This window comes from Lepisosteus platostomus, chromosome 3 (assembly GCF_059453375.1).
Source record: "Lepisosteus platostomus isolate fLepPlt1 chromosome 3, fLepPlt1.hap1, whole genome shotgun sequence".
Classification (NCBI taxonomy): domain Eukaryota; kingdom Metazoa; phylum Chordata; class Actinopteri; order Semionotiformes; family Lepisosteidae; genus Lepisosteus; species Lepisosteus platostomus.
In genome coordinates, this window is record NC_142613.1 from 8979381 (window position 1) to 9006073 (window position 26693).

The window sequence follows — 26693 nt, forward strand, 5'->3', positions numbered from 1 at the left end:
CCTGAAGCATCAACACCCTCTTCCTCTCCCTCCAGATGGGCTACACCCCCCTGCACGTGGCCAGTCATTATGGCAACATCAAGATGGTCAAGTTTCTCCTGCAGCAGCAAGCCAACGCCAACTGCAAGACCAGGGTAACCAGGGCCTCCACTCTCCCTCTCACCACGAGCGCTGTTTCTTACTTCGTCTGTCTCTTTCATTCCCTGTCCACCTGTCTCCATCTTCCTCTCTGTCTTCCCTGCCTTCATGTCCCTCTCTCTGTGTCGTATATTTCTCTTCCCGCCTCTGAATTGCTGTAGTTCACAGACCTACGAGTGTCCTGTGTTCTGATGCGGTGTGCTCTGGACCGTGCCCTGTGGTAATGCCCACTGGGGTGGGATGTTCTGTTGATCGGAGGGTCTGTCTGTCTGTCTCGGCAGGCGGGGTACACCCCTCTCCACCAGGCCGCGCAGCAGGGTCACACCGACATCGTCACCCTGCTGTTGAAGCACGGCGCCCTGCCCAACGAGACCACCACAGTGAGTACCCCCGGTCACACCTCGGAGAGCTGGTGTTACAGTACCACTCCCCTTTACCCCCCAGTCCGGGCAGCAGCTGGCTTCTCCAGTCAGTTTTACTGGGTGGTGGACATCTGTAAAGCTTTGTTAAAGAGCGAAGAGTGAAAATATCGCTCTCTGAACTGCACTGCGGTACTCCCACAGATGCTTCAGTCATTGTAAAATGCTTTCTAGTAGATGTAAAGTTCATAATAATTAATAATGATTTAATAAACTTATATAGCTTTTTACTGGACACTCCACTCAAGGTACTGTGCCAGCAGCCATATCACCCTGCAACTCACAACTGGCAACCCACTGAAGCTAAGCAGGTGTGAGCCTGGTCAGTACCTGGAGGGGAGACCTCCTGGGAAAAAGGTCCTGACTCTCTGTGGTCATTAAAAATCCCAGGGCGCTTCTCGAAAAGAGTAGGGGTGTAACCCCGGTGTCCTGGCCAAATTTCCAATTGGCCCTTACCAATCATGGCCTCCTAATCCCCCTCTATGAATTGGCTACATTACTCTGCTCTCCTCCCCACTGATAGCTGATGTATGGTGAGCGTTCTGGCGCACTATGGCTGCCGTCGCATCATCCAGGTGGATGCTGCACATTGGTGGTGGTGGAGGGGAGTCCCCATTACCTGTGAAGCGCTTTGAGTGGAGTGTCCAGAAAAGCGCTATATAAGTGTAAGCAATTATTATTATTACTGACCAGGCTCACACCTGCTGGGCTTCAGTGGGTTTCCAGTTGTGAGTTGCAGGGTGATATAGCTGCTGTCAAAGCTACAGTAGATCCTTGCTATCCTTCCAGCCTTTCTGTTCAGGATTTTCTGCTCCATGTCAGCTCAGGTTTACAGTACAAATTGTTCACCGCGTTAGCCTGCGTGTGACGGCACTGGAGCGCGATGGACGCTGTGATGCTCCCTCTGTCTTTCTGTCAGAACGGCACCACGGCCCTGGCCATCGCCAAGCGCCTGGGGTACATCTCCGTCATCGATGTGCTGAAGCTGGTCACCGAGGAGACCGTCTCCGTGGTGAGTCCTCCCGCACAGGCAGCTTGGGAGGGGCACTCAGCTGACCCATTCCAGAAGAAAATGAGCTTTTAATGTTACTTAGTGAGATCTAGATTCTCCAGACCTGATTCCTTTAATCAGAGACGCTTTTTATTTTTACGACAATAAATTTAACAGAGCAGAAAATCATGGCTATTGTGTAACAATGGAGTAACACAGCTGAAGTCACTGTGTGCTTAGACTGGGAACAAAAAGTACAATCTGTCCTGCTTTTGAAGCGTGTGCAGTACACTGTGAGAAAAGAGATTTTAACATTAACTGCTCATTCTCCTGAAAAAGAGATCAGCAAGCTTAGTTCTGTTATGGGAAAACAAAAAAGACTCCAATTTCAAATGACTAAATGCTGTCTCTTGTACAGATCCTATGGATGAGACTCAAAAGCAGACGTACAGTGTACAATGCTGTTATACAATAAATGCACATGCTTGTCTGCGCAAAATCACACAAAGTAAAAGACAAGAAGTACCCAGGGCCTGTTACTGGCTTGGAGAAGCTGCCACAAGCAAAAGAAATGGAGTTCCCAGGGAATGAACTTTGTTTGCAGCAGTTGCATTGCAGGGTGACCCAATCCGGCTTTGTGTTCCAGAGCACCACCGAGAAGCACCGCATGAGCTTCCCCGAGACTGTGGACGAGATCCTGGATGTGTCGGAGGACGAAGGTAAGGACCGCCTGCACGAGCTCTCCGACACGTCCACAGGCCCGAACACCGGCCCTGACACTCAGCTGCTTCAGCCCCTCACCCCAGGAGAGCTCAGCAATAATGATCATGATGCATCACGACAGTGTTGCGCGTCTTGCTGAATGAATTTGTGTGTGCAGCCTTCCTAAGGGGAGCTGGCTGTGATCTATGCAGCAGAACATGCGCAAGTGAAAACGGACTGCCTCATTTCCTCTAGGAACGGGATTGTTCATCTTTTCACGGTTTCAAAGTAGAAGCTGATTTTTCAAGTAGAAGCTGAAACTTCATAGGAAAGCATTCATTCTCCCCACAGACTCCTTACAGCCAACACTGTCTCAAACTGCAGTCTTTAACACAACACCAGTGAGCTCTACTCTGAGGGAAGTTTTCTATTTTAAAAATGCTACGATAGGAGTTATTGAAAATTGAAAAAAATATACTGAATTTTTAATTGAGTTTGCATTAATAAAAAAATCCTGATCTACTGTGATATAGTTTACTTTCAGTACAGGTACAGTAGTTTAGTCAAGTGCATTATTGTATTTATTTTTTTGTTAATGTTTTTATGTTATCAGCCATGCTTCTATTCTTCCTATAGATATTGGCTGGACTGTACAGCTCACAGCTCTGAAGCAAGCAAAATTAATTTATCAACATGATGTTATCGATAAAATTATGTGAATAGATGTGATCAATACAGGTGATTATTACATAGCTCTTTGCACAGAGCGACCAATCGTCATAGACACCAGACATAAGCCAGTTTCTCTAAATATGAAAGAACATTTAGGGAGAAACAGCTAAGCCATTGGATCTGCAAATTGCACCCCTTGCTGTCTGGCTGCCAAGTGACTTAACAGTGCTGACAGCACACCTGGGCACAGCCATCACGGTGAACTGTCTTTTTTTGAATGGTCACCAGTTACTGCAGCAATGGTGGGCTGTTGCCACTAGAGGGGGGTGTGGAGTATCAGCCAGTGGACTTCACCTGCGTTCTTTCTATAACATCCCTTACAGCAGAAGCTGTCAAATACCAGACCTCTGGTCATGCCGCTGCAGGCCTTTCGTACAGACAACCCACAGCGTACTCCTACTTGTTAAGCCCTTGTAGATCTGGCAGTGCCACGGCCATGCAGTAAGTTAGATTGAAAGTTTTGCTCTTTGGCTGCCCCCTGTTCTGCAGTGCAGCAGCGGCCGGCCAATCACAGTGCTCCGTGAAGCCATGCTCTTGTCACAGTTCATTACACTTCCTGTCTGTCGCTCTGCTTCCACACACAAGAGAGATGAACTGGGTCCACCACTCATGGGGTCACTGAAAACACCAGCACAGGACACGACCGCTCTTCTCTTTTATTCTTGTGAAGCTTGTGAAGCTTGGAAGTTTTTTTTTTTTTATGCTGATCAGTCGTCATGAAGCTCAGCTCTTTGTCCTGTCGAGTGCCAATATTTTCCAGGGATCCCCTAAACCTGCACACTAGAAATGGGTGGCTTTTGCGTGGACTACATAAAAAAAAGTGATCTTGTTTGCATAGACCAACGCTTTGTTAGGAACTGTGTGTATTCATTTGTGTAAGTTGCAAAACAATGAAGAAAACTGTCTAAAAAAAAACATTTGTGCCTCTGTGTGGCCGCAGCTAAATTCTACTTTATTTCCTCTTTTTAGGAATTGCTCAGCTAACGCTAGGTATGAACCACTACTTGTCTATTGCCGTCGTAGGTGGTAGTGACCGTGTGATTCCATTTCAAGCTCACTCGACGCTCATGAGGTCGTGACTTCATTCGCATGTGACCATGAACCCCTTCCAGACCCAGCTACTGTACTGTCTAACCCATAACCGCCCCCGCCCGCTCACATGGTCTGCACAGTACTAACGAGACTTGCAGTAGCAGCACGGACAGGCCTGTCTGCAGAGCAGGAAGCTCACACTGTGCGAGCAGCAGGGTGTGGGGACGCGTCCTGGGCTCCGTGCGCTGGCCGCTCCTCTCCGCCTGCTGTCCCGCTCTGTGTCCGCCGCGCCCTGCAGCAGCGCTGTCACGTCAGTGTCTTTTACTGTGTCTTTGCCTGCCCTGGCTGTCTGAACCCACTGCGCTGGTGTTGACCGCTTCCTGATTTCTACCTGACGCAACCGGTTTGTTAAAGGTTGGTGACTGACAGTCATTTGAGTTTAAAAAAAAAATGGGAAAAAAAGAATAATTAATAATAATAATATAATAATTGCTTACACTGAGCCAGAACGCTCACCACACATCAGCTATCAGTGGGGAGGAGAGCAATTATGAATGCACATATTCATGGGTAAACTCGAACATAACGTTTTCAAGGAAATGAGAAAGATTTATTTAGCCCATTTCCAGGACTCCAAAGAACAGATTTTCTTCCTGTTATGTGGTGTTCTGCTTTATTAAAGATGTATGAATAAGAATTAATTTTACCCACAGTTTTCACTTCCCAAGCTTTTCATGATGTTAATCTTTATGAAGATCAGCGCTGGTGAGGTAGGCTCCTTGCCAGAAGTGTCTGGAAGGATTTCCTGTTTGTGGATTATGTTTCTATAGATCAGGGTCTTGAATCACGTTCCCTCCCACTGGTGGAAGTCAAGCTGTCTGAGTGCTCTGGAATGTCACCTGTGGACGATGGCTCGTCCATATTACATGACCATGAGTCTCCCCCAGGACTCCTCAGTCCCGCATTCAGAGGCCCATTACTGTATGTCTGCACAGCAGCAACACCTGAAGACCTGGGTCTTCAGTTTAGCTGGGAATGTGCTGATTCGAGTTGTTTCAAGCCCAGCAGTACAGAACACCCGTAGACACAGTGTTCCTTCAGGACCAGAACTGGGGATTGCTGATTAAAATGCTTGTAGAAATCAAATCTATCCCTCCAGGAGCTGATTTTTATAGGCATCCACAGGAAAGGCCCTCAAAAAGGCCTGTAATCAGTTATAAGTCTAATGAGAAAATCCTCATGCATTACTGTGAGAATGAATCAGATGGGATAGCTCTTTAAGAGGAAAGGAGATATAATCCCTCAAACGTGCTGCAGTAAAGAGTGGGGAAATTTGATTGTGTGCTGCCGAGCGTCACAGAAGCAGGTAGCCTGATGTATCGCCCTGCAGTGGATGAGTCAGGGTAGGCATGGCTTTCACAAGAGCTGAAAAAAGTCACAGAACTCATCAACACGGTATTTCTTGACAGAAAGCAGAGCTGATGAGCTGTTTCCTGCAGGAAAGTCTCCCTAGTGTCACTCTAAATCAGACAGTAGCAATTAATCTTTCAGCACAGGGATAGGCTGGGAAGATGAGGCAGGCAGGGCAGATTTCTTAGACACCTGGGGAGCCCCAGGTGTTTCATTAACGAAACTCTGCACTGTGGTATATGGGGCTCCTCAGCTCACCATCAGAGAGCAGACAGGAGTGGTTCAGTGGGACAGGAATTTCCTTAATACCTTCAACTGGACTCTGGAGCTGCTGAAGCTCTGTCCTTGAGTCAGAATAGCTTGAGGAGAGGGGGCTGTCCTGTCCTGTCTAATTGTTTAATCCCAGTTTCTCTTTGACCAGCACAGAAATGTTGCAATCTGAGTTCAACACTCAGATCAGCATCAGCTGTGTTCGCTGTAGGAAAGGGTTTGTGCATCAGTGAGCTTTTTCATATTGAGGTTCTTTTCATGAAGATCAAGTCAGCCCCCCCCACGAAATCATGCTTAATATCTCATCCCAACAACTTGTGTCCACATATCTGTGTCTCAGTGTCTTTGTGTGTGGGAGTGTTGGTGAGGTTCCCTGTATGGCGATGTTGCGTTAAAGAGCACAGAGGTGTAAGTGTCATGGCCTTTAAGCACTGCATGGTGTTTTCATGTTGATAATAATAATTAATAATTGCTTACACTTATATAGCGCTTTTCTGGACACTCCACTCAAAGCGCTTTACAGGTAATGGGGACTCCCCTCCACCACCACCAATGTGCAGCACCACCTGGATGATGCGACGGCAGTCATAGTGCGCCAGAACGCTCACCACACATCAGCCGTCAGTGGGGAGGAGAGCAGAGTAATAAAGCCAATTCATAGATGGGGATTATTAGGAGGCCATGGTTGGTAAGGGCCAATGCTGGGGTTACACCCCTACTCTTTTCAAGAAACACACCCTGGGATTTTTAATGACCAGAGAGAGTCAAGACCTCGGTTTTACGTCTCATCCGAAGGACGGCGCCTGTTTACAGTATAGTGTCCCCGTCACTATACTGGGGCATTAGGACCCACATGGACCTCTGGGTGAGCGCCCCCTGCTGGCCCTACTAACACCACTTCCAGCAGCAGCCTTAGTTTTTCCCAGGAGGTCTCCCCTCCAGGTACTAACCAGGCTCACACCTGCTTAGCTTCAGTGGGCTGCCAGTTGTGAGTTGAGAGGTGTCCATGTGTTACTTGTGCTGTGGGTCTATTGTCTTGTTCTATGCTATGTGTATGTGAATTGAGGTAGAATGTACCTGTAGAACAGCCCCTCCTGTTACTGCCAGTATCTGCCTGTAGAAGAGACCCTGTCATGATCCTATTGCAATGCCATTCTGGTCTCCCTTGGTTAACTCAGAAGATGAAAGTCTTGTTTCTGGCTTCTGTCAGCGCATGATGTCTCATATCTACTGTGCAGTTTTCATGCTGCATCTGCTCCTCCATTTGTCCCCTGAACAAGGCAGGATAGACCTTTTTAATATTCTGTCCCACTGTCACAGAAAAGCACCAAATTAAAGTGGACCAGATAAGTAGAGTCAAACGTTTTGCCTGTGCACGACTGTTTTGAGCAATGTCAATGTATTTATACTGTACATGTATAATTTGGTATGAAGAACTGATGGAATTCCTGTTTTTTTTTTCTGAAATAATCCTAAATTTATTTTCTTGGAGATAGGAATGCTGTATTTGGTGATCATAGTGCCGCTTATCCTGCCATTGGTGTTGCTGTGCTTTATGACACACACAGAGGTCTCCTCACTCTTTTACTTCAGTTTAGGGATGGAGGTGTGTTCTTATTTGAGAACATTGTGTGACTTTCTAAGGTCCGGAGTCAGATTAGGAAGTGTTTTGCACGTATGTTTCAGAAGGAGACAGAACAGGCAGAAAGTGACACGGACACAGACCGTTCTACTCTTCCTCCATAAGCAAGTTAGGAATCATTACCCCTGCCCAATCGAGCAGAATGTAGCAGATCTCCTGGTGTTGCTGGTCATCAGAATGCCAAGCATGGAACTCATCCTTCAGCAACCTTTGGAGGCAATCTAGTGAATAGAACATGGGCCCAGTCCAAATTCAATACAAAACGTGCCATGAGACTGGAGACCTGTGCTGTAGCCCCCATCAGGCACTAATTTAATCAAATTAGGACTTTTGATGGAAAATGAAAATAGCTATGTATCTCTGCGTTATCTTGAGTCAGAGAGAGGAATGGATCTGGTCGAAAGTTTATCAGGAAAACAAACACACATGATGGACTGGATTGACTCCTTTTAATCCGAAACCTGCTTTTATTTTAATCACATTAAAATTGAATGATGACCCTATCCTTACCCGACATAACCAGAACAACACACAGCACCAGCAATAACACACAATGACATTTCCCCTCCCAGCTTGGATTAGGAGCCTGTAATAACAGCCACTGTAGCACAATAAATACAATATCTGGGGGTCCTCCCTCATTTAGGGGTTCATGGCCAGGGTCAGTGACTGAAATAAAATAAGCAAGGAAGAAGAAAAAGTCAATAAACACACAGTTTTGAAATGGGGATAAAGAATTAGAAAGTGGTCCTGTAAAGTATGTTACACCGTGAATTCAGTATGCCTTCAATTATGCACTTTCATTTGAAGTGTAGTTTTGCAAACAGCGAAGCGTCATCACACTCTCTCGCTGTGTCAGTCCATGTAAGGGTTATATACTGTATATGCGAGCCACTGCTTGCTTGGGTTTCATCACCCAGATGGCGACAGAAGTTCTTTTTCTGAAGTTTTTATCTTCGTTCAGAGTTTTTACTTTAGCCTGCTTCACTAACACCTGACCTTGGACTGCAGCTGTAGACTTGTAGTGGAATGTGCCCTGTTGAAGATCTTATGGTCACTGCTCTCCTCTTGTCCACTCTGTGTCTGCGCCTGCCGGCGTCCGCGTGTCTGACTGCGCTGTGGTCCGCAGGCGAGGAGCTGATGGGAGTGGAAGGAGCCAAGTACCTGAAGCTGGACGAACTGAAGGACCAGGACGAGGACTTCCTGTCTCCCAAAAAATCCCTAGAGTACGAGAGCGGGCTGGGCACAGCGTAAGGGGCAGTGGGGGGGGGGGCGGGCCGAGGGTCTGTCTCAGATGTCAGGAGGTCCTTCGGGACGAGACGTGAGCTGCAGTGTCACTGTGGCCTGCCCACGCTGCCTCTTAACTCTGAACACCTCCCTCTCACAGGACATATTCCCCGGCTATTCCCAGAATCCCCTGCGTGTCCCCAGAGACCGTCATCCTGAAGGAGCAGGACATGGTGCACGCAGAGCAGGTACCACCCAGTCTCCTAGAGCAGAGCTTTTCACTAGTGCAGCTAATAGCATCATTATGTTTTGTGAGACTTCCAATGTGACACCTAGTGACCAAATGAGATAACACTGCTTATTGTCTTGATTCAGTCCTTGTGTGTTTGTGACGCAGAGCATTGAGCTTATCCCGTGTGTGTGTTTGTGTGTTTGCCTGGAGCAGCACACGCCTGTGCCCCTGCCCAAGGAGTACGACGAGGACTCCCTGATCCCCAGCAGCCCGGCCACCGAGACCTCGGACAACGTCAGCCCTGTGGCCAGCCCCATCCACACCGGGTCAGTGCTGGCGCTGGGGGAGGCCGGATCAATTTATCTGTCAGACATGACCCATTTATTTAATTTCTGGAAAAACAAGCTGACTAATTGCTTAATTCGTTAGACCAATTGATTACATAATTAAGGATCTGCTTGTGGTAAAATGTATTTGACTTCCCCACTAGAACAGTGCAGAAGTGCACTCCTGTTCACCACAGTTACAGACCAGCTGAGATCACGCCACAGGGTGTTTGTAGTTTGTACATTTTCGATGTGTAAAACAAAGTGGACTTTATAATATCACTTCTAAACATTCAGTGTGCTCGTCTGATATTTGTATATGGCAGCAATATCAAGACCTGGCGTGCTGACCTGTGGCATGTACTGTAGGTGCACAGAATAACAACTGTTTAGCCTGTGGAAAAGGAGCTGCATTCGTTGTCAAAAGCCAAAATGTCTTTTAGTGTTAGATGCAATAGAAAAAAACAAAGGGTACAAAGCTGCTTCTGGAAGGAGGGCAGGGTATTGACTTTGACAACATGGCTGGGTGGCTTGTTGCAGACTCCCACAACCCTTGGTGTAAAGTGGTGCCTCCTGCTCCTTGTCGATTCCCCGTGTGTCCTGCGATGCTCTGCTCCGGGGAGCTGTTGTGCTGAGTGTGCTTGCTGTGTTGGACAGGTTCCTGGTCAGTTTCATGGTGGACGCCCGAGGAGGTTCCATGAGGGGCAGCCGGCACAATGGTCTGCGTGTCATCATCCCCCCTCGCACCTGCGCCGCCCCCACGCGCATCACCTGCCGCCTCATCAAACCCCAGAAGCTGTCCACACCCCCTCCGCTGGTGGAGGGTGAGGGGCTGGCCAGCCGCATCATCTCCCTGGGGCCCGCCGGGGCACAGTTCCTGGGGTGAGTGTAGCAGCACTGCAGCCAGGCGGCCTGGCAGAGTGTCAGAGTGCCACCCTGCACAGTTGGAGCAAGGCTCAACAGCTTAGCCATGGCAGGAGCTCTCACTGCTGTGCTCGCAGTACTGCTGTGTGCCTGTATCAGTGCAGTGTGTGAGACACTGCTGTGTGCCTGTGTCAGTGCAGTGTGTGAGATATTGGTGTCTGCCAGTGTTGTGGTGGCTGTGCCTGTGTCAGTGCAGGGTGAGCAGTGTGTGTTGTAGTGGCTGTGACTGTGTCAGTGCAGGGTGAGCAGTGTGTGTTGTAGTGGCTGTGACTGTGTCAGTGCAGGGTGAGCAGTGTGTGTTGTAGTAGTTCTGACTGTCAGTGCAGGGTGAGCAGTGTGTGTTGTAGTGGCTGTGATTGTGTCAGTGCAGGGTGAGCAGTGTGTGTTGTAGTGGCTGTGACTGTGTCAGTGCAGGGTGAGCAGTGTGTGTTGTAGTAGTTCTGACTGTCAGTGCAGGGTGAGCAGTGTGTGTTGTAGTGGCTGTGACTGTGTCAGTGCAGGGTGAGCAGTGTGTGCTGTAGTAGTTCTGACTGTCAGTGCTCTTCCCTCGGTCCCACAGGCCAGTGATTGTAGAGATCCCTCACTTCGCCTCAATAGGCCGGGGGGATCGGGAGCTGGTGGTCCTGCGCAGTGAGAATGGCTCTGTGTGGAAGGAGCACCGGAATCGCTATGGCGACGAGCTGCTGGAGACCATCCTTAATGGCATGGATGAAGGTGCGTGTATTCACCTCGTGAAGTCCAGGTCAGGCTTGTCTTCATAGCGAGTCTGCATTAGCAGCATGCCTCACTGCTGAAGTACTGATTATAGGCAATGACTTGATCCTTAGCGATGGTCTGCCGGGTCAGACTCCACTCCACTTCACTACAACCATCTAAGGATAAAAAAGATTCGGATAGAAGATAAGAACATGAGAACAGCTACGAAAAAAAGGAGACCTTTTGGCTCATATAGCCCGTTTAGTATTGAGTGGCAGCTTGTTCCCTACTCTTACAGCACTTTGGGTAAAGTAGTGACCCTATTCTGAGTTTTAAGAGCACTTCCACATTGTCACCACTTGTTGCACTGTTCATTCTGAAAGAGTCCTCTCGGTTAACATTATTGAGGCCCTTGAGGACTTTGAATACTTGTACCTGGTGCCCTCATACTCTGAAGACTGAAAAGGTTCAGTTCCTTCAGCCTGTCAGTGTAGGCCATTCCTTACAGCCATGTAATGTATCTGCTGCTCCTCTCTAGACTGATTCCAAAGGAGCGATATATTTTATATAATGTGGTAGCCTTCACTGTACAGAATATTCTAGATAAGGTCTTACTATTACATGATACAATTTTGACACATTTCTGGATTCAGTTCTTGAATTGGATTGGTAGTGCTTACTGACTAACCTTTTACATACCAGCCCTTTTTATAGTTTTGCAGTTTTAATTCTATTTACAATTTTAATCATCACTCCATCTATTTTTGGGGTATAACTGCTTCATCCAACATAGGGCCTCAGTGGCCCCGAGTCTATCTGAGCTGGAAACAGACATAAGGCCGGATACACTCTGGATGGGACTCCAGTCTATCTTAGGGAACACACAAACAAGGACACAAACATGCACACTCACACAAGGGCTATTTTTCCCAGAAGCCCAGTAACCCGGTAACCCACATGAACACAGGGAGAACATTCAAGCTCCACACAAAGAGCACCCCAGAAACTGAACCCAGGGCCCCAGTGCTGCAAGACACCAATCACTGCTCCACCATGCCACCCTGGTTTTAATCATGTTCGATTCAAAACACGTCTGATTATAATCCTTATTCCTGCACGCTTTAATATGGGTAAGCTTTTTAATCCAACATGTTAATACATTGAGCTGAGATAATAAAAAACATAAACATTCTTGAGCTTGTTTCCCATCTAGTTATCTTGACAGTGCTGAGATGAATTGTGGGCCCTTCTGTGACTGAGTACAGGAGCGCCCAATTCTCAAAGATAAATCGGCAACAAAACTGAGGCAAATTTCTGTCTTCACAGCTTGTCCTCAAAGACAGGGCTCGTCGGCTGTTCTTACTAGACTGCAGAAATCTTTCTTCCCCACTGCCGTTTCTCCCTGAAACAATGTAGATAAACTCTCTTATCTCCGGCAACACTATTTTACTGTCTTCTATGTTGGTAATGTTTGCGGTATCGGACTATGCAGTGAAACAAATTTCCCCCAGAGGATAATAAAGCTTGAATTGAGTAAACAGGCTTGCTTACATAAAACACTTTACCAACATTTTTTTTAAATTTGGCGACGGGTGTGCTTCTGTTTTCCCATTTCGAGTGCTGACTTCATTACAAGCCCTCGCGAGAAGCTGCGTGCCCTTGTAGCGGAGCTAGTGGGGTGACGTCAGCGCCCTCACTGCGCGTAGCAGGGCCCTCAGCTGCCCGGGCTGAGGGAGGTCTCCTTTAGCCCGCGCGATTGGTTCCCTGTGGCGTTACGCTGGAGACCCGGCTTCGCGCCCCAGGTGTGGGGGGACGGAACCGCAACAATCACACCCTGTTGGACAAGTGTTGGTTCCCCTGCGGGTGCTGATGTGGGCGTTGCTGTTGTGCTGTCAGATCTGGAGAGCCAGGAGGAGCTGGGCAAGAAGAGGATTCGGAGGATCATTTCCACAGACTTTCCCCTCTACTTTGCTGTGGTGTCCCGCGTGCAGCAGGAGAGCGACCTGATTGGCCCAGAAGGGGGGCTGCTCACCAGCAGGCTCGTCCCATTGGTCCAGGCCACCTTCCCGGAGACAGCGGTTACCAAGAGAGTGCGGCTGGGCTTGCAGGTGAGGGCAGGGCCGGCTGCAGACGGGGCTCAGATCCAAACCCTTCCCATCTTCCCTAATACATCTAGAACAACATTAACAGATATGAAACATACATATAAAACACAAATAGACAAAGCAAAATATACAATCAGTTCAAATTAAGCAGGTTAATAGTCCTGGGAATAAAGGATACCTTAGTTCTCTTGCACTTAAATCTTTGTAGTCTAAATCGACTACAGGGCTACAGAGGCTACAGAGCCCTGATGCTCAAGGGATGTTTGTAACAATTAATGTCTGACAGCTGTCAGTGTTATGCACCAATAGGCTTGCTGGCCAGCTTTGCTTTCTTGCTCAGACTGTTTTTACTACATGTATTAAAGTCACTAAAACAAGGCGACCGCAGTGAATGCTAGGACAGATTCTAAAAAACCGCTATGGAACAGAGTCGTCATCGTGGTGCACACGTTAAAAGAGCGGAGTTTTCTCAGGAGGAGCGAGAAGGACAGGGCCTTATGAACCTCTCTGTGTCCCGCCTGCCCCGCTCCCAGGCCCAGCCGGTACCGGACGAGCTGGTGACGAAGCTGCTGGGGAACCAGGCCACCTTCAGCCCCGTCGTCACCGTGGAGCCACGGCGCAGGAAGTTCCACCGGCCCATCGGCCTGCGCATCCCGCTGCCGCCTTCCTGGAGGGAGAACCCGCGCGACGCAGGGGAGGGCGACACCACCAGCCTCAGGCTCCTCTGCAGCGTCATTGGTATGAGTGTTAGTGTTGGTACTGGGAGAGGGGGAGTCAGTACTGGTGTTGGGGAGCAGGGCGTTGGTATTGGTGTTGGGGAGCAGGGAGTAGATTATGGTTCTGTGTGGCAGGGAGTACGTGTTGGTATTGGGAGACAGGGAGTTGGTGTTGGTATTGGGGGGCAGGGAGTTGGTGTTGGTATTGGAGGGGCAGGGAGTTGGTGTTGGTATTGGGGGGGCAGGGAGTTGGTGTTGGTATTGGGGGGGCAGGGAGTTGGTGTTGGTATTGGGAGACAGGGAGTTAGTGTTGGTATTGGGAGACAGGGAGTTGGTGTTGGTATTGGGGGACAGGGAGTTGGTGTTGGTATTGGGGGGACAGGGAGTTGGTGTTGGTATTGGGGGACAGGGAGTCCATGTTGGTATTGGGAGACAGGGAGTTGGTGTTGGTATTGGGGGACAAGGAGTTGGTGTTGGTATTGGGGGACAGGGAGTTGGTGTTGGTATTGGGGGACAGGGAGTTGGTGTTGGTATTGGGGGACAGGGAGTTGGTGTTGGTATTGGGAGACAGGGAGTTGGTGTTGGTATTGGGGGACAGGGAGTTGGTGTTGGTATTGGGGGACAGAGATTTGGTGTTGGTATTGGAGGGACAGGGAGTTGATGTTGGTGTTGGGGGACAGGGAGTTGGTGTTGGTATTGGAGGGACAGGGAGTTGATGTTGGTGTTGGGGGACAGGGAGTTGGTGTTGGTACTGGGGGGGCAGGGAGCTGGTTTTGGTATTGGGGGCAGGGAGTTAGTGTTGGTGTAAGTATGAATATTGGTATTGGTATTAAGGGCAGGTCATTTGAACTGGGTTGGGGGTGTTTTTTGGATACTGACTGATGCACGACACCTTTGCATCTCCCCCAGGTGGCACCGACCCGGCTCAGTGGGAGGACATCACTGGCACCACCAAGCTCATCTACGCCGACGAGTGCGCCCGCTTCACCACCAACGTCTCAGCACGGTGAGGACAGGGGGCTGGTGGTTGGGGGCATGTGCTGTGCCTGGAGGGGCGAAGGGAGGTTCGGGGGGGTTATTGTGAACGTGTTGGATGTGTGTTCAGCAGCTGTTGTCCACTTTTGGGGATATGGTTTTGCCTGATCTGTATGTGCTCAAGAACTCAAGAAGCACCGGTGGAAAAGAAGACAGATTTTTGTCAAGTCAGGGGGGAAATGCTGCACCCACAGAGGGTGGATTGACTCCTCTTCCTCGCTCCCTGGCCAGGTTCTGGCTGGCGGACTGCCCTCGCACGGCGGAGGCGGTGAGCTTTGCCAACCTGCTGTACAAGGAGCTCTCGGCTGTGCCCTACATGGCCAAGTTCGTGATCTTCGCCAAGATGAACGAGGCCAGGGAAGGGCGGCTGCGCTGCTACTGCATGACCGACGACAAGATGGACAAGACCCTGGAGCAGCACGAGAACTTCACCGAAGTCGCCCGGAGCCGAGACATCGAGGTCAGGGATGTGGAGAGAGAGGCAGGGGGGTCCCGGGAGGGTAAACGGGGTCTAGCAGTAAAAAATGGGACAGGGGGAGGAAGAGAATTGATTCAGAGACTGCGGGAGAGACAGAGGGATTCAGAGTCTTGGAGACAGAAGGGGGCTGGGAAGAGAGGACCAGGATGTAGAGCATCTTGGAGCTGGAGAGGAGCTAGGAAAGAACAAGGGACATTTGGAAAGACAGGGGCTGGGAGGGAGTGGAATGAGCAGTGTCTGTATGTCTCTGTTCTCCTCCCCACTGTTAGCTGGTGTTAATGAGTGTACTGGTGCACCATGGCTGACGTCACTTCATCCAGGTGCTACATGGTGGTGGTGGAGTGGAGTCCCCATTACCTGTAAAGTGCTTTGAGGGAAGCATCCTGAAAAGTGCTATAGAAGTATAAGGAACTGTTTTTATTAGTCTTTGAGTATTTCTGTGCTGCCCCCTGCAGGTGTTGGAGGGAATGCCACTGCACCTGGAGTGCTCGGGGAACCTTGTTCCAGTGAGGAAGGCCACGCAGCAACCCCGCAGCTTCAGCTTCCAGGCCTTCAGGGACAACAGGCTTCCAGTGTCTGTCAAGGTGACCCTTCTCTCAATTCCCCTCCCTCTCTGTCCCACTGCCCCCTCACCGGCTCTGTCACTGTCTTTCTCTTCAACATCTGTCTTCTCCTTCTCTGTCTGCCTCTTTCTGCGCAAAAGTGCACATGTCCAGACTGGAAGATGATGATGATGATGACTCTAACGAACCCTTCCTCTTTCTACCCCAGGTCCGTGACAGCAGCAAAGACCCCTCAGGATTCCTTTCCTTCCTCCGCAAGTCCACCAAGTATGAGGACAGCCAGCACGTGCTCTGCAACCTCAACATCACCATGCCTCCCTGCATCAAGGTAGCCTCCTTCTCCCCCATCTGTCCTGAATGCACTGGGCCAGTCAGCCTCCTGCCCCCACCCCCATCCGGTTTCTCGTGTCCTGATGTGCTTGGGTTTTGTGCCAGGTGGTGGGCAGTGAAGACCGAAGACGGACGCTGACCCCCCTGGCCCTTCGGGAGAGATACAGCGCCCTGAGCGAACCGACCATGGGTAAGCCTCCCCTCTCCAGGTCTTCAAGCTCGGATCCTCGCAAGTCTCTTAGACATTCTCAAAAATCAGTATGTGCTGGCGCATGTCCGTTCCCCAGAGAGAAGGCACTTGGGCAGGGAGAGAAAGCAGTGCTACAGGTGTTCCTGCAGATCACAAAATGAACAGCATCGCCGCCTCCGGAAGTTGTAGATCAGCAGCTGGAGGCGTGAAGGCTGAGGTCTGAAAAAGAGATATACTTGAGGAGAGAGGTGTAAAAGGGATTTCTGTTTTCCAGCCTCGATGAGCGCCATGGAGAGGACAGAACTGAAGATGGCCTTAATATCGGAGCAGCTGGGGCTGAGCTGGGCAGGTGGGTGTGTACGCACGTGTGAATATCTGTTCACGGCCAGGCTCCTCTCTCGACGCACAGACAGCAGCTGAAACCCTGGATCTTCAATCAGTTAACTCGCTGCTAGAACATCTGAGCTCCCAGCTGCTAGAATAATGGGTGTTGAATGACATGACAATGACATGACAATGAATAAGATTGAGGAAAAGAATGAAAGTACTGTATAAACACCCTCAGAAACAAAGCTGTTCACTAATTAACAGACAGTGTTTATTAGGGTTAGTAAATTAGTGAACAGCTTTGTTTCTGAGGGTGTTTATACAGTACTTTCATTCTTTTCCTCAATCTTATTCCCACCTCCAGTTAAAACCATTTAAAAAATAACAAGAAGCAAAACACTATCATCACCTGAGGAAAAGCTGGAAATTAGGTGAGAATTAATTTTGCTTAGGGGGCTCTGTTGTTGAGAGATGTTACAAGTGTTTTAAAGACTTACTGTAACTTATTGCTGCAGATGAATGAATAATTATTCTCTGCATTTATTCCTTTTCTGCTTTGTGATTTAGTAGTTGTTGCGTCCCAGCGGTATTCCTGCAGGAAATTGTGGCTGTGTGTTCCCACGAGGCGTGTGCTCTCGTGTGCTGACCTGTCTGTTGCAAGATCAGTAACCCCATCTCTGTGCTCCTCCTGCCCTCTCCCCTCCGCGCCCAGAGCTGGCGCGCGAGCTGCAGTTCAGCGTGGACGACATCAATAAGATCCGGGTGGAGAACCCCAACTCCCTGCTGGAGCAGAGCTCGGCGCTGCTGAACCTGTGGGCCACGCGGGAGGGCAAGAGAGCCAAGAGTGAGCCGCCCCTCTTCCCTGCTGCTCCCCCAGTTGCTCAGGCGTCATGGGGTTCGCCCCCTGGTGGTGACAGAGAGACGGTGGAAACATATCATCATCATAATAATAATAATAATAATAATTGCTTACACTTATATAGCGCTTTTTCTGGACACTCCACTCAAAGCACTTTACAGGTAATGGGGACGCCCCTACACCACCAATAATGTGCACCCCCACCTGGATGATGGAACGGCAGCCATAGTGCGCCAGAACTTTCCCCACACACCAGCTATCAGTGGGGAGGAGAACAGAGTAATGAAGCCAATTCATAGAGGGGGATTATTAGGAGGCCATGATTGGTTAGGGCCAATGAGAAATTTGGCCAGGACCCCGGGATTACACCCCTACTCTTTTCGAGAAACGCCCTGGGATTTTTAATGACCACAGAGAGTCAGGACCTCGGTTTTACGTCTCATCCGAAGGACGACGCCTGTTTACAGTATAGTGTCCCTGTCGCTGTACTGGGGCATTACGACCCACACAGACTGCAGGGTGAGCGCCCCCTGCTGGCCCCACTAACACCTCTTCAAGCAGCAACCTTAGTTTTTCCCAGGAGGTCTCCTATCCAGGTACTGACCAGGCTCACACCCGCTTAGCTTCAGTGGGTTGCCAGTTGTGAGTTGCAGGGTGATATGGCTGCTGGCCTCCAGACCATGAGGCACAGTGATTGATCAGCACCATAGCCCATCATAGCTAAGAGGTGTACAAATCTGCAAATATATAGACATCAAGAACAAGAGCTTCAGTCATGTTCAAGCTCCTTGGGCAATATATCACAGTAGGTGCAGTGTTACTGAGAACTTTCCCAGGTTGAGTATATGGTCCTCAGAAATCAAATTTGTCAATTTATTAAGTTACAGAGCCAAAGGAAATAGACATTAAGGTAACTCAATTTTTATACATGATATTCATCTTTAGACAAATTGAAAATCAACTATACTTTCCCATAATGCTTTTATGAGTACAGAATATTTCTAAACATAAATCTGCTGTCAGTGAGTCAGTTTCTCTACAGACTACAAAAAAGGCTTGGTGAACAGCGTTCATTCTCTTTGCTCTCGTTGCAGTGGAGAGTTTGTACGCAGCGCTGAAGAACATCGACAGGTCAGACATTGTCAACATGCTGGAGGGCACAGGGCCGCAGCCCCGGGTGGGGAAGGAGAGTCGGAGATACACTGACAGAGACCACCTGCTCTCGCCCAGCATGACCAATGGTAAGAAGTGACCCCTGACCCCCAGCCCTATGATACCCTTGACCTAGCTGCTTCTCCACTAGCCCACCAGCTCCCACAGCCTGAGGGTGCATTTACACTTGGCCTTTTGTACCTTTCCTGAAACACCTCCCTGCCTGGGCACTCAGGCGCTTGAGTGAGCATTAGCCACATGCAATATCTGTTTGTGTGGAACAGTAACTACCCAGAGTCTGAGTTTCGGCACCTATTAAACATAAGACCCACTTTGTACAGGTTAGGTAGAGAGTTAAAATAATTGCTTGGCTTTACAGGTTTATAGCTGTCCAAGTAGTGTCAGTTTGAGAGATGCCAACAACAGAGCTCACTGTAGTAACACCTGAAGCCAAGAATCAAAGTGTTCGCCGCCCATTCCTTGTCCTACTCTGCAGTGACGAAGAGAGCTCTGTTGATTTGCATGGCCTGGTTCTTTTTTCTATGCCTAATGGGCCATTTCTTTACTGATATGTAGCTGTGAACTGGCTTCCCCAAAGGGCTTGGTATTTACCATACCTTTGTGACTAATAGGAGCCCTTGTCACTTCTCTGCGTTGTTAAATTAGGCAATTAGGGAACGGGGAGAGTTTCCTCTTCCTCTCATTGTCCCTTTGTTCTTGTTCTTCTCTCCTTTGGGAGGAATGTGTGCCCAGTGTAAATGCACCGCAAGAGACCTCTAACATTAGAATGGAGCCCTTTCCCTCCCGTTCCCTTAAGCCAGCACAAGATCTACAAGCTTCAAGGTGAATACCCAGACACAAAATGGAAAAAAAGGATGTATCTCTGTATTCTTAAATCATGTCAAACAAAACCCAACCTTTGCTGCCTAGAAATGTATACAGATTTTCTGTTTCCACATCTGCATTATGGTTACAATCCTCGAGTGAGCAGTATACAAGCTTCAAGGTGAATACCCAGACACAAAATGGAAAAAAAGGATGTATCTCTGTATTCTTAAATCATGTCAAACAAAACCCAACCTTTGCTGCCTAGAAATGTATACAGATTTTCTGTTTCCACATCTGCATTATGGTTACAATCCTCGAGTGAGCAGTATATATATTGCGTCCTATGTTCATGGGATAAATTGTAAAGTTATTTGTGCCGTAATGAAAGTGTCTGGAGCACTGTCAAATTTTATAATACTATTATAATGGGAAGGTCTGATATTTGTATGAAGAACTCCTCTGATCGGATCCATGTTTAGAAAGGAACACTCTGCTATAAGTTTCTCAGCATTTGCATTTGAGTTTACACCCTACACAAACTCTGCTCTGAGACTGGAAGCGTGACATCCCTGCCCACTGGCTAAAAAAAAAAAGCATCATGTTTAAATTGTAACCTTATTTTTTTTTCTTGATTTGTCATCTGTAAAGGTAGGAAATAAAAAAGAATATTAGTGCTGAAATTTCTGTTTATAATTTAACAGTACCTAAAGGGATAGCTCGTCGACTCTACGGTACGTTCTGTCACAAAGATCTGTATGAAGTCGTTTTCTTTTTCATAAGCAGAACACTTATTTAAACTGTGCTGTCAATGAAGAATGAGCCTTTGCAGGGACAGATCTGTATTAAAAGTCTAATGGCGCTGTTACACCACAGATACTGCAGGTGGCACTTAAGTATTGTGCTTGTAAAAACTAGATGCTGCAGTGCTACAGTATAACCATAACTTTGTGTTTACAATGCTCTGCAGGTACATCTGCTCTAAGAGTGCTGTGAAAGTATATCTGTGATGACCACCTTCTCAGGAAACAAAGTAATATCCTCATTATATCATTAATATAGCTTAAAAACACAATAATTCAAAAAGGCATAGGCTTCAGCTTTACTTCTTGTCCTAAGCACATATACAGTACAATATGCCATTACATGCACCTGTTTAAAGGTCTGTGCCAAGGAGACATGCCTGCTAATGAGAACATTACTTTTCCTGGGAAGACATTCAGTTATTTGACTTTATGTTAGCAACGTTTATGTATCGAATGAATTGATCTTGTTAATGTGTATAACAGCTCCCTGCACTGTCTGACTAGGGTGGCAGATATTAACCTGCAGAGTAAAGCTTTCCTGGTCATGTCTGAGTTCAAGCCTCACTGACAATCTATTTGCACGACTCTTGCCAATTTAATACTAAACAGATGTAATGATTAGTAAGGATGTGCTCCTTCATCCTTGAAGCACACTTGAAGATTGCCTGTATGGTGGCCTTGTGTTGTTTCCATGGCCTGTGTTCCTGGAGTAATCTGTGCAATGGGACACGGGTATCTGCCTTGATCTACTGGGAATGGGCAGTCCAGGCGGAAATGTCCAGTCTCAAGCACACTGTAACAGTCCAGGTTTCTGACCCACGTATTAGTGCCTGCACTCCTGTACATGGCCTGTGATATAACAGCACATTCTGATACTTTCAACTGCCGGATGGTTTAAGACCTTGACGGTTCGGTAGGTCTGGCTGGGGTTTAAGAAAAAAAAGCCTAGAAAAAATCCACATATCCAGGGTGCAGGATGCAGGGTTGAGAAGGGTGATTTGTTTCACTTACTGTGTTTTTAAGTAGCGAGTTTTTACTGCGCCTGCCTGAAAGCGTCTTACAGAGACCTTTTTTAGTGTAATGAATTCTGATTTTCAAACGCTGGTGAACTTCATAGGAATGTTTTAATTACAAGTACAAGGGAAATCAGATTGTGTGCTTTTGTGGTAAGAGGCTTGAGTAAACCAGTAATCCCCGTTAATCCAGAAACATGTCCCAGCATGCGGTGTCTGGAAGTCGTGTAAAAACGCTGTCTCTCCCCTGGGAGGTATTGTGCCTTTTTCCTCTGACTCTGTCCCCTCTTTGTGTTTCTCTGAACATGTCATCTTCTGGAGACTGCCCAGCTGCCCTGTCTTCCTCTCACCTCTCTCCTCTGACCTCTGACCTCATGTTGGCCTCATGTTGACCTCTGGCTCTATCATCCTTTTTCTAGTCGTGCATAATCCACTGTGCCCACCTCAACAATGCCCCCCCCCCCAAGGGGTCCTTACCTGCCACTTGGTTATATTTAGGTGTCCTCTGCATGTGCCTGACCAGATCCCACTGTTTCTCCCTTTGCTTTGTCTGAAAACAAGGGGCAGGACTGTATCAAAGTCTGATGTAGTGAACTAACAATGTGTTTGTGCATGGCATGACTATTTCTCTTCTGTGTCTCTTTTTCTCTCTTTCTCTCCTATTGGGCGGTGTGCTTCAGAGGTGGTTTATGGACTGGTGTACTGTTTTTTTTACTTGGTTTACTTTTTTGTTGTTTTCTGTCTTCTAATTTCTTTTCTGCAGTGGTGTTACCAGTGGTCCTTGTAGCCTAGTTTGCAGTGTGTCTGTGGTGTTTTGTCTGTCTCTCTCCCTGTGTGGTGTTTAGTGGCTCTGGCATTGTTTTATATGTGGGTGATGATCAAAGTCACTCAGTACCATTTCTGTCCCATTTCCTCCCATCCTTCTCTCACAGTGACTGTGTGTATGTGTGTCTCTGTGTACATCTTCTAAGTTGGGCATTGCAGTCATGCTTCTTTTCCATCAACTCAACATGCTCACGTTTTTGTTCTTCCTCCCTTTATTTTGAATTTTAAGTATTTCTCAATACAACACTCTTTCTAAAAGCTGAGTATAGCCCTGCCTTCACCCAGTCACTTGTTCATTATTAGCAAGCAACCAGGATCAATAAGAGCTTTTGCTGTCCAAAACCAGGGCTGATGAAACAATTGACATTTTTCACCTATTTCCTGAATGTTAATCAACATATCAATAGACATTTAGTCTTTACAGCATATTTCTGTAGCGAGCACATACTAGCATAGCAATCCACTAGATGCAGGCTGGACCTTTAAGCTTACATCTGTAATTATACTGATTGATATGTGCAGGGAAGAATTAGGACCAGCTGCCCATTGCAGTACAAGTACTGGGCACTAGGAGGTTGCACAGCACAGACACCCAGTGAATGAAGAAATCATTCCATGTTATCCTCAAACCATCACCCAGACAGGCCCCTCCACAATCTTTGGTCCTTTGCCCTTCTCCCGGGACACTTTTAGAGGACTCGTCACCTCAGTGGTGATGAGTGTGGGGGGGGGCAGTGTGGTTAAAGAGCCCAGCTGGTTGGGTGTCATGAATCTCTCCTGCACACTCAGCATTCCCACAACCCAGCTCAAAGTCACCCCTTCCTCACACTACACACACTTTCTAACTGCTGCTCGTTGAGAACCTGGCCAGCTCTGTAGAAATCTATTTCAGCTGCTCCGACGAGAGGCAATATTCAGCATTTTTTCACATTTTATAAACAGACAATCTGCCATCGCTCTGTCTTCTTTTTCTTTCAGTCTGAATTCACTGACTTGATTGATTCAATTCGAAGAGAACAGAATTCTGGACAGCTTTCTCATCCCTCTTTCCTCCCATGCTGATCCATGCGTTTAGCATTTAAAAATGTCTAACTTCCATGTCTAGCAGATTGATGCTGAGTATACACACACATCAAAATCTCCATCAGACCTCCCCCCTCTGTTTTGTCAGTGTGTGGGAAAGTGGAGAATTGTAACAGTTGGATCGGGCTGATACGTGGGTTAACTGTGACTGGAAGGGGTTTGGCTTCATCTGTGGGTCATTTAACAGTGAGTCCTTCAATCTTCAAGACTGTTCCTCAGTTTAAACGCTGCTATGTGTTCATCTCATTTTAGTGTGCGTCCAGGTAACTCTTGTCAGTGCAGTACAAAACCAAAAAATCAAGCCCTTCAAATTGACAATAAAAGTAGGACCCCCTGGCCCTCAATGCTATTCTCTTTGCACTGTCTCCATTGCTGAGGAGGCGGCAGCTCCAGACCTGGGTCTCAGTGTGGGACACAGTGCCCCCTACAGGACTGAGACAGTCAGTGCTCTCCGGTGTCTCATGCCTGGTGTCCTCTTAGCAAGGCATTCTTACAGTGCTGTGTACCACTACTCGTCTCGCTGTCATGACACAACCTATCCACCTCTATGAAAGGGGCATTGGGCAGCAGTCCTACAACATTCCACCAGCGTGAACAAAAGAGCCAAACGGTTATCAGGGTGTATGTGATGTTCATTGAGCATGACCAGACAAGAACAGTATATTTTGGTGTTGTTGGGATTAGAAACTTTCAGATTCTATTGCTCTCATTCTGTCCACTGAGGGAAGTTTGAGTCTGTCTCACTCTGTTAGCAGGAAGGCAAGATGTTAAAGAATCCGAGGGTTACAGACTTGTTTTTTGTTGGTGTCATGAAATTATACTTCCTGAGGCAGCTTTTTCATAGAGGAAAGACCAATTAAATGTGGTGATTTGACATGCAGGAAGATGTTGATGTTCTGCTGAAGAGGAGGATGACAGACAATCTTCCAGCCAGAGCCCTGTTTTCATTAGCTTCCTGCCCGTGCTTTCTGTGCTGCCATTCCTACCTCACTGCTTCACTCTCACCCTGCACTCTACTCACCCAGATCATTTCATTGCTGAAGGGCCAAAATGATGATTCACAGAAAGGTCGTTTAATTGCCTGTGTGTGAATCACTTCACATGTCCAGTGAGGTAGAATGGTGTGGGCTCCCATCCCCCCCCACACACACACACACACACACCTGTGTCTGTACCCAGTCCACACACACACACACACACACACACACACACACACACACACCTGTGTCTGTACCCAGTCCACACACACACACACAGACACCTGTGTCTGTACCTATTCCACACACACACACACCCACACACCCACACACACACACAGACAGACAGACACCTGTGTCTCTACCCAGTCCACACACACACCTGTGTCTGTACCCATTCCACACACACACACACAGACAGACACCTGTGTCTGTACCCATTCCACACACACACACACACCTGTTTCTGTACCCATTCCACACACACACACACACACACACCTGTGTCTGTACCTATTTCACACACACACACACACACACACACACACACACAGACAGACACCTGTGTCTGTACCCATTCCACACACACACACACACACACCTGTGTCTGTACCTATTCCACACACACACACACACACACACACACACACACACACACACACACACAGACACCTGTGTCTGTACCCATTCCACACACACACGCAGACCTGTTGATACTCACCCCCTCAGGATCAATATTGGTGATTTTGTACTGTGGTATAAATTCAGCTCCATATTTTACCCTGGCTAGAAACCTTGGTCAGTAGGAAGAAAATTGTTTTTGTCCATATTTACAGTATGTTGTCTCTTTTGTCCCTTAAATGTTTTCCTGGTTAATTAAATTGGAAAGCATGTTGTTGTTATGATGATGATGATGAAGATGCTGCCCTGAAACAGAAAGGTTTTTCTCTGATTTCTCATTCTGGGTTGTTTATTGTAAGTACTGAAAACACAAAGAGTGTGGCTGCAGAAAAGCTGTTATTGCCTGAGTGGTTTCCAGATTTGATCAACCCCTGGGAATCCCCAGCTGTATTGTTCCGCTACAGTCTTGTGATGACTTACAACCTGCTGTTTCCTTCAATTAGTCCTAGTGGGTCTACCAGGTGAACTTTAACCACACCTTCTGGCCGTCCTCTTGACAGAAGAAAGAGAAGAAAAGGCGTCGATTTCAGAAACAAGAGATGCTGATTTGAGAAATGAAGCGGTTTGAAATCCTATACAAGGAGAGCAGTGACTCTGGTGCTCTCTTCACAGCAGGGTCTGGCATGGGGAGCCTCTGCCGGGAAACTTGAATTAACGTTTAAGGAGAGCGGTGACACTGGTGCTCTCTTCACAGCGGGGTTTGGGGAGCCCAGGTGGGGGCACTGTGCTGAGCATGGCTCTCTGCGTCCCGGCGCGCGTGTGAGCGAGGGTGTGTGTGCCAGCTGACGCTTCCTGCCTTCTCCACGACTAATGCCTGTCCCTCTCTCTGCAGGTGGCTGCCCACACAGGAGAAAGGCCTCCTTCCAGGTTCACCTAGTCTGTTTCCTTTGCAGCGTCTGGCTGTGTGGCTGCTGCTGGCTGCTGCTTATGCTTGTGGTCCGCAACCCTCCCCCCTCCCCCGCTGCCCCCCACCCCGTCCCCTTTGTTCTCCCAGCAGCGCCGGCGACGGCAGAGCTCCCCAGGGCTGGGTGCTGCAGGCTGCAGTGAGAGCCGAGGGTGAGAGGGGCCCGTGTCAGTGTGCCTCTCTCTCTCTCGCTCTAGGTTACTCCCTGGTGCAGGACGAGCTCCTCTCGCCCACCTCCATGCAATACATCCTGCCGTCCCCGCTGAGCACCGAGCCATACTGGCAGGAAATGTCCAGCCTGGAGTGTGCGCCCATCGCCACCACAGAGGAGGACACGCTGATGGAGATGTCGGAGGTGCAGGTGTGGCCCTCAGGGGCCAGCCCGTCCCTGGTGCCTGTGGAGGACTCCTCCTTGGAGTGCAGTAACGCAGACGACTCGGACGCAGCCCTGGAGGGTCGGGGGGGCCTGGGCATGAGCGGGGGCGGGCTGAGCGGCTCGATGGACCTCGTGGAGGATGAGGCAGGGGATTCGGATGCAGCCAGTGTCAACGGGCTGGACCGAGGTCAGAGGTCAGAGGTCACAAGGGCAGAGGCGCTGGGCAGTACAGAAGGAGGAGGAGGAGGAGGAGGGCTCAGCTCAGAGGAAGGGATTTCTCTCATTTCAGGACAGCAACGGGTCTATGCCCGTCTCAGCGAATCACCCGGATTGAGCCATGTTGCGGAGCGGAATGGAGACAGGTGAGTGAGCGCTGACAGCTCGGCCTGTCACGTCCACCCAGTGACCTTCTCCTGCAGTGCACTGTCCGATGTCATGTCATGCTAGAGTTGATTAACACGAGGTTTTAATTGGGTACTTCTGATTGACTATTGTTCAATCTAGCTACAAATTCCACATTCTTATCAACTTTTAAATTCTAATGTACCATGGTACCTTCTTTGCAAAAGCTTGTTATTAAAGCCCAAAGAGAAGAGGAATTGCATTAAATAATTTTATAAAGTCTTCCGTCTTCTTTCTCTCTTTTAACGTCAATAAGTTCCTATTGGGCTTTTCTTTATTTGCAACTCTCACTCTTTTTTAACATC

At 48.3% G+C, this 26693-nt stretch overlaps 1 protein-coding gene across 16 annotated transcripts in view; it reads left to right on the top strand.

Annotated features, from left to right (window-relative positions):
• The window catches only part of ank1a (ankyrin 1, erythrocytic a), a 148072-nt gene that overhangs the window by 105430 nt on the left and 15949 nt on the right, over positions 1 to 26693 (top strand). For 8 of the 16 annotated variants that reach the window (XM_088624270.1, XM_088624275.1, XM_088624273.1 and 5 more), the window contains 21 exons: positions 36 to 134; positions 420 to 518; positions 1477 to 1569; positions 2195 to 2267; positions 3952 to 3972; positions 8466 to 8586; positions 8724 to 8811; positions 9009 to 9121; positions 9779 to 10003; positions 10605 to 10759; positions 12638 to 12849; positions 13380 to 13584; positions 14472 to 14568; positions 14829 to 15057; positions 15531 to 15659; positions 15847 to 15966; positions 16074 to 16158; positions 16433 to 16507; positions 17198 to 17329; positions 18439 to 18585; positions 25808 to 26348. In XM_088624270.1, the coding sequence (XP_088480396.1) occupies positions 36 to 134; positions 420 to 518; positions 1477 to 1569; positions 2195 to 2267; positions 3952 to 3972; positions 8466 to 8586; positions 8724 to 8811; positions 9009 to 9121; positions 9779 to 10003; positions 10605 to 10759; positions 12638 to 12849; positions 13380 to 13584; positions 14472 to 14568; positions 14829 to 15057; positions 15531 to 15659; positions 15847 to 15966; positions 16074 to 16158; positions 16433 to 16507; positions 17198 to 17329; positions 18439 to 18585; positions 25808 to 26348 (3059 nt within the window). Of the gene's footprint in view, positions 1 to 35; positions 135 to 419; positions 519 to 1476; positions 1570 to 2194; positions 2268 to 3951; positions 3973 to 8465; positions 8587 to 8723; positions 8812 to 9008; positions 9122 to 9778; positions 10004 to 10604; positions 10760 to 12637; positions 12850 to 13379; positions 13585 to 14471; positions 14569 to 14828; positions 15058 to 15530; positions 15660 to 15846; positions 15967 to 16073; positions 16159 to 16432; positions 16508 to 17197; positions 17330 to 18438; positions 18586 to 25538; positions 25574 to 25807; positions 26349 to 26693 lie in introns of those variants that run through there. The other 8 variants (XM_088624271.1, XM_088624280.1, XR_015935288.1 and 5 more) reach the window with 7 other exon arrangements.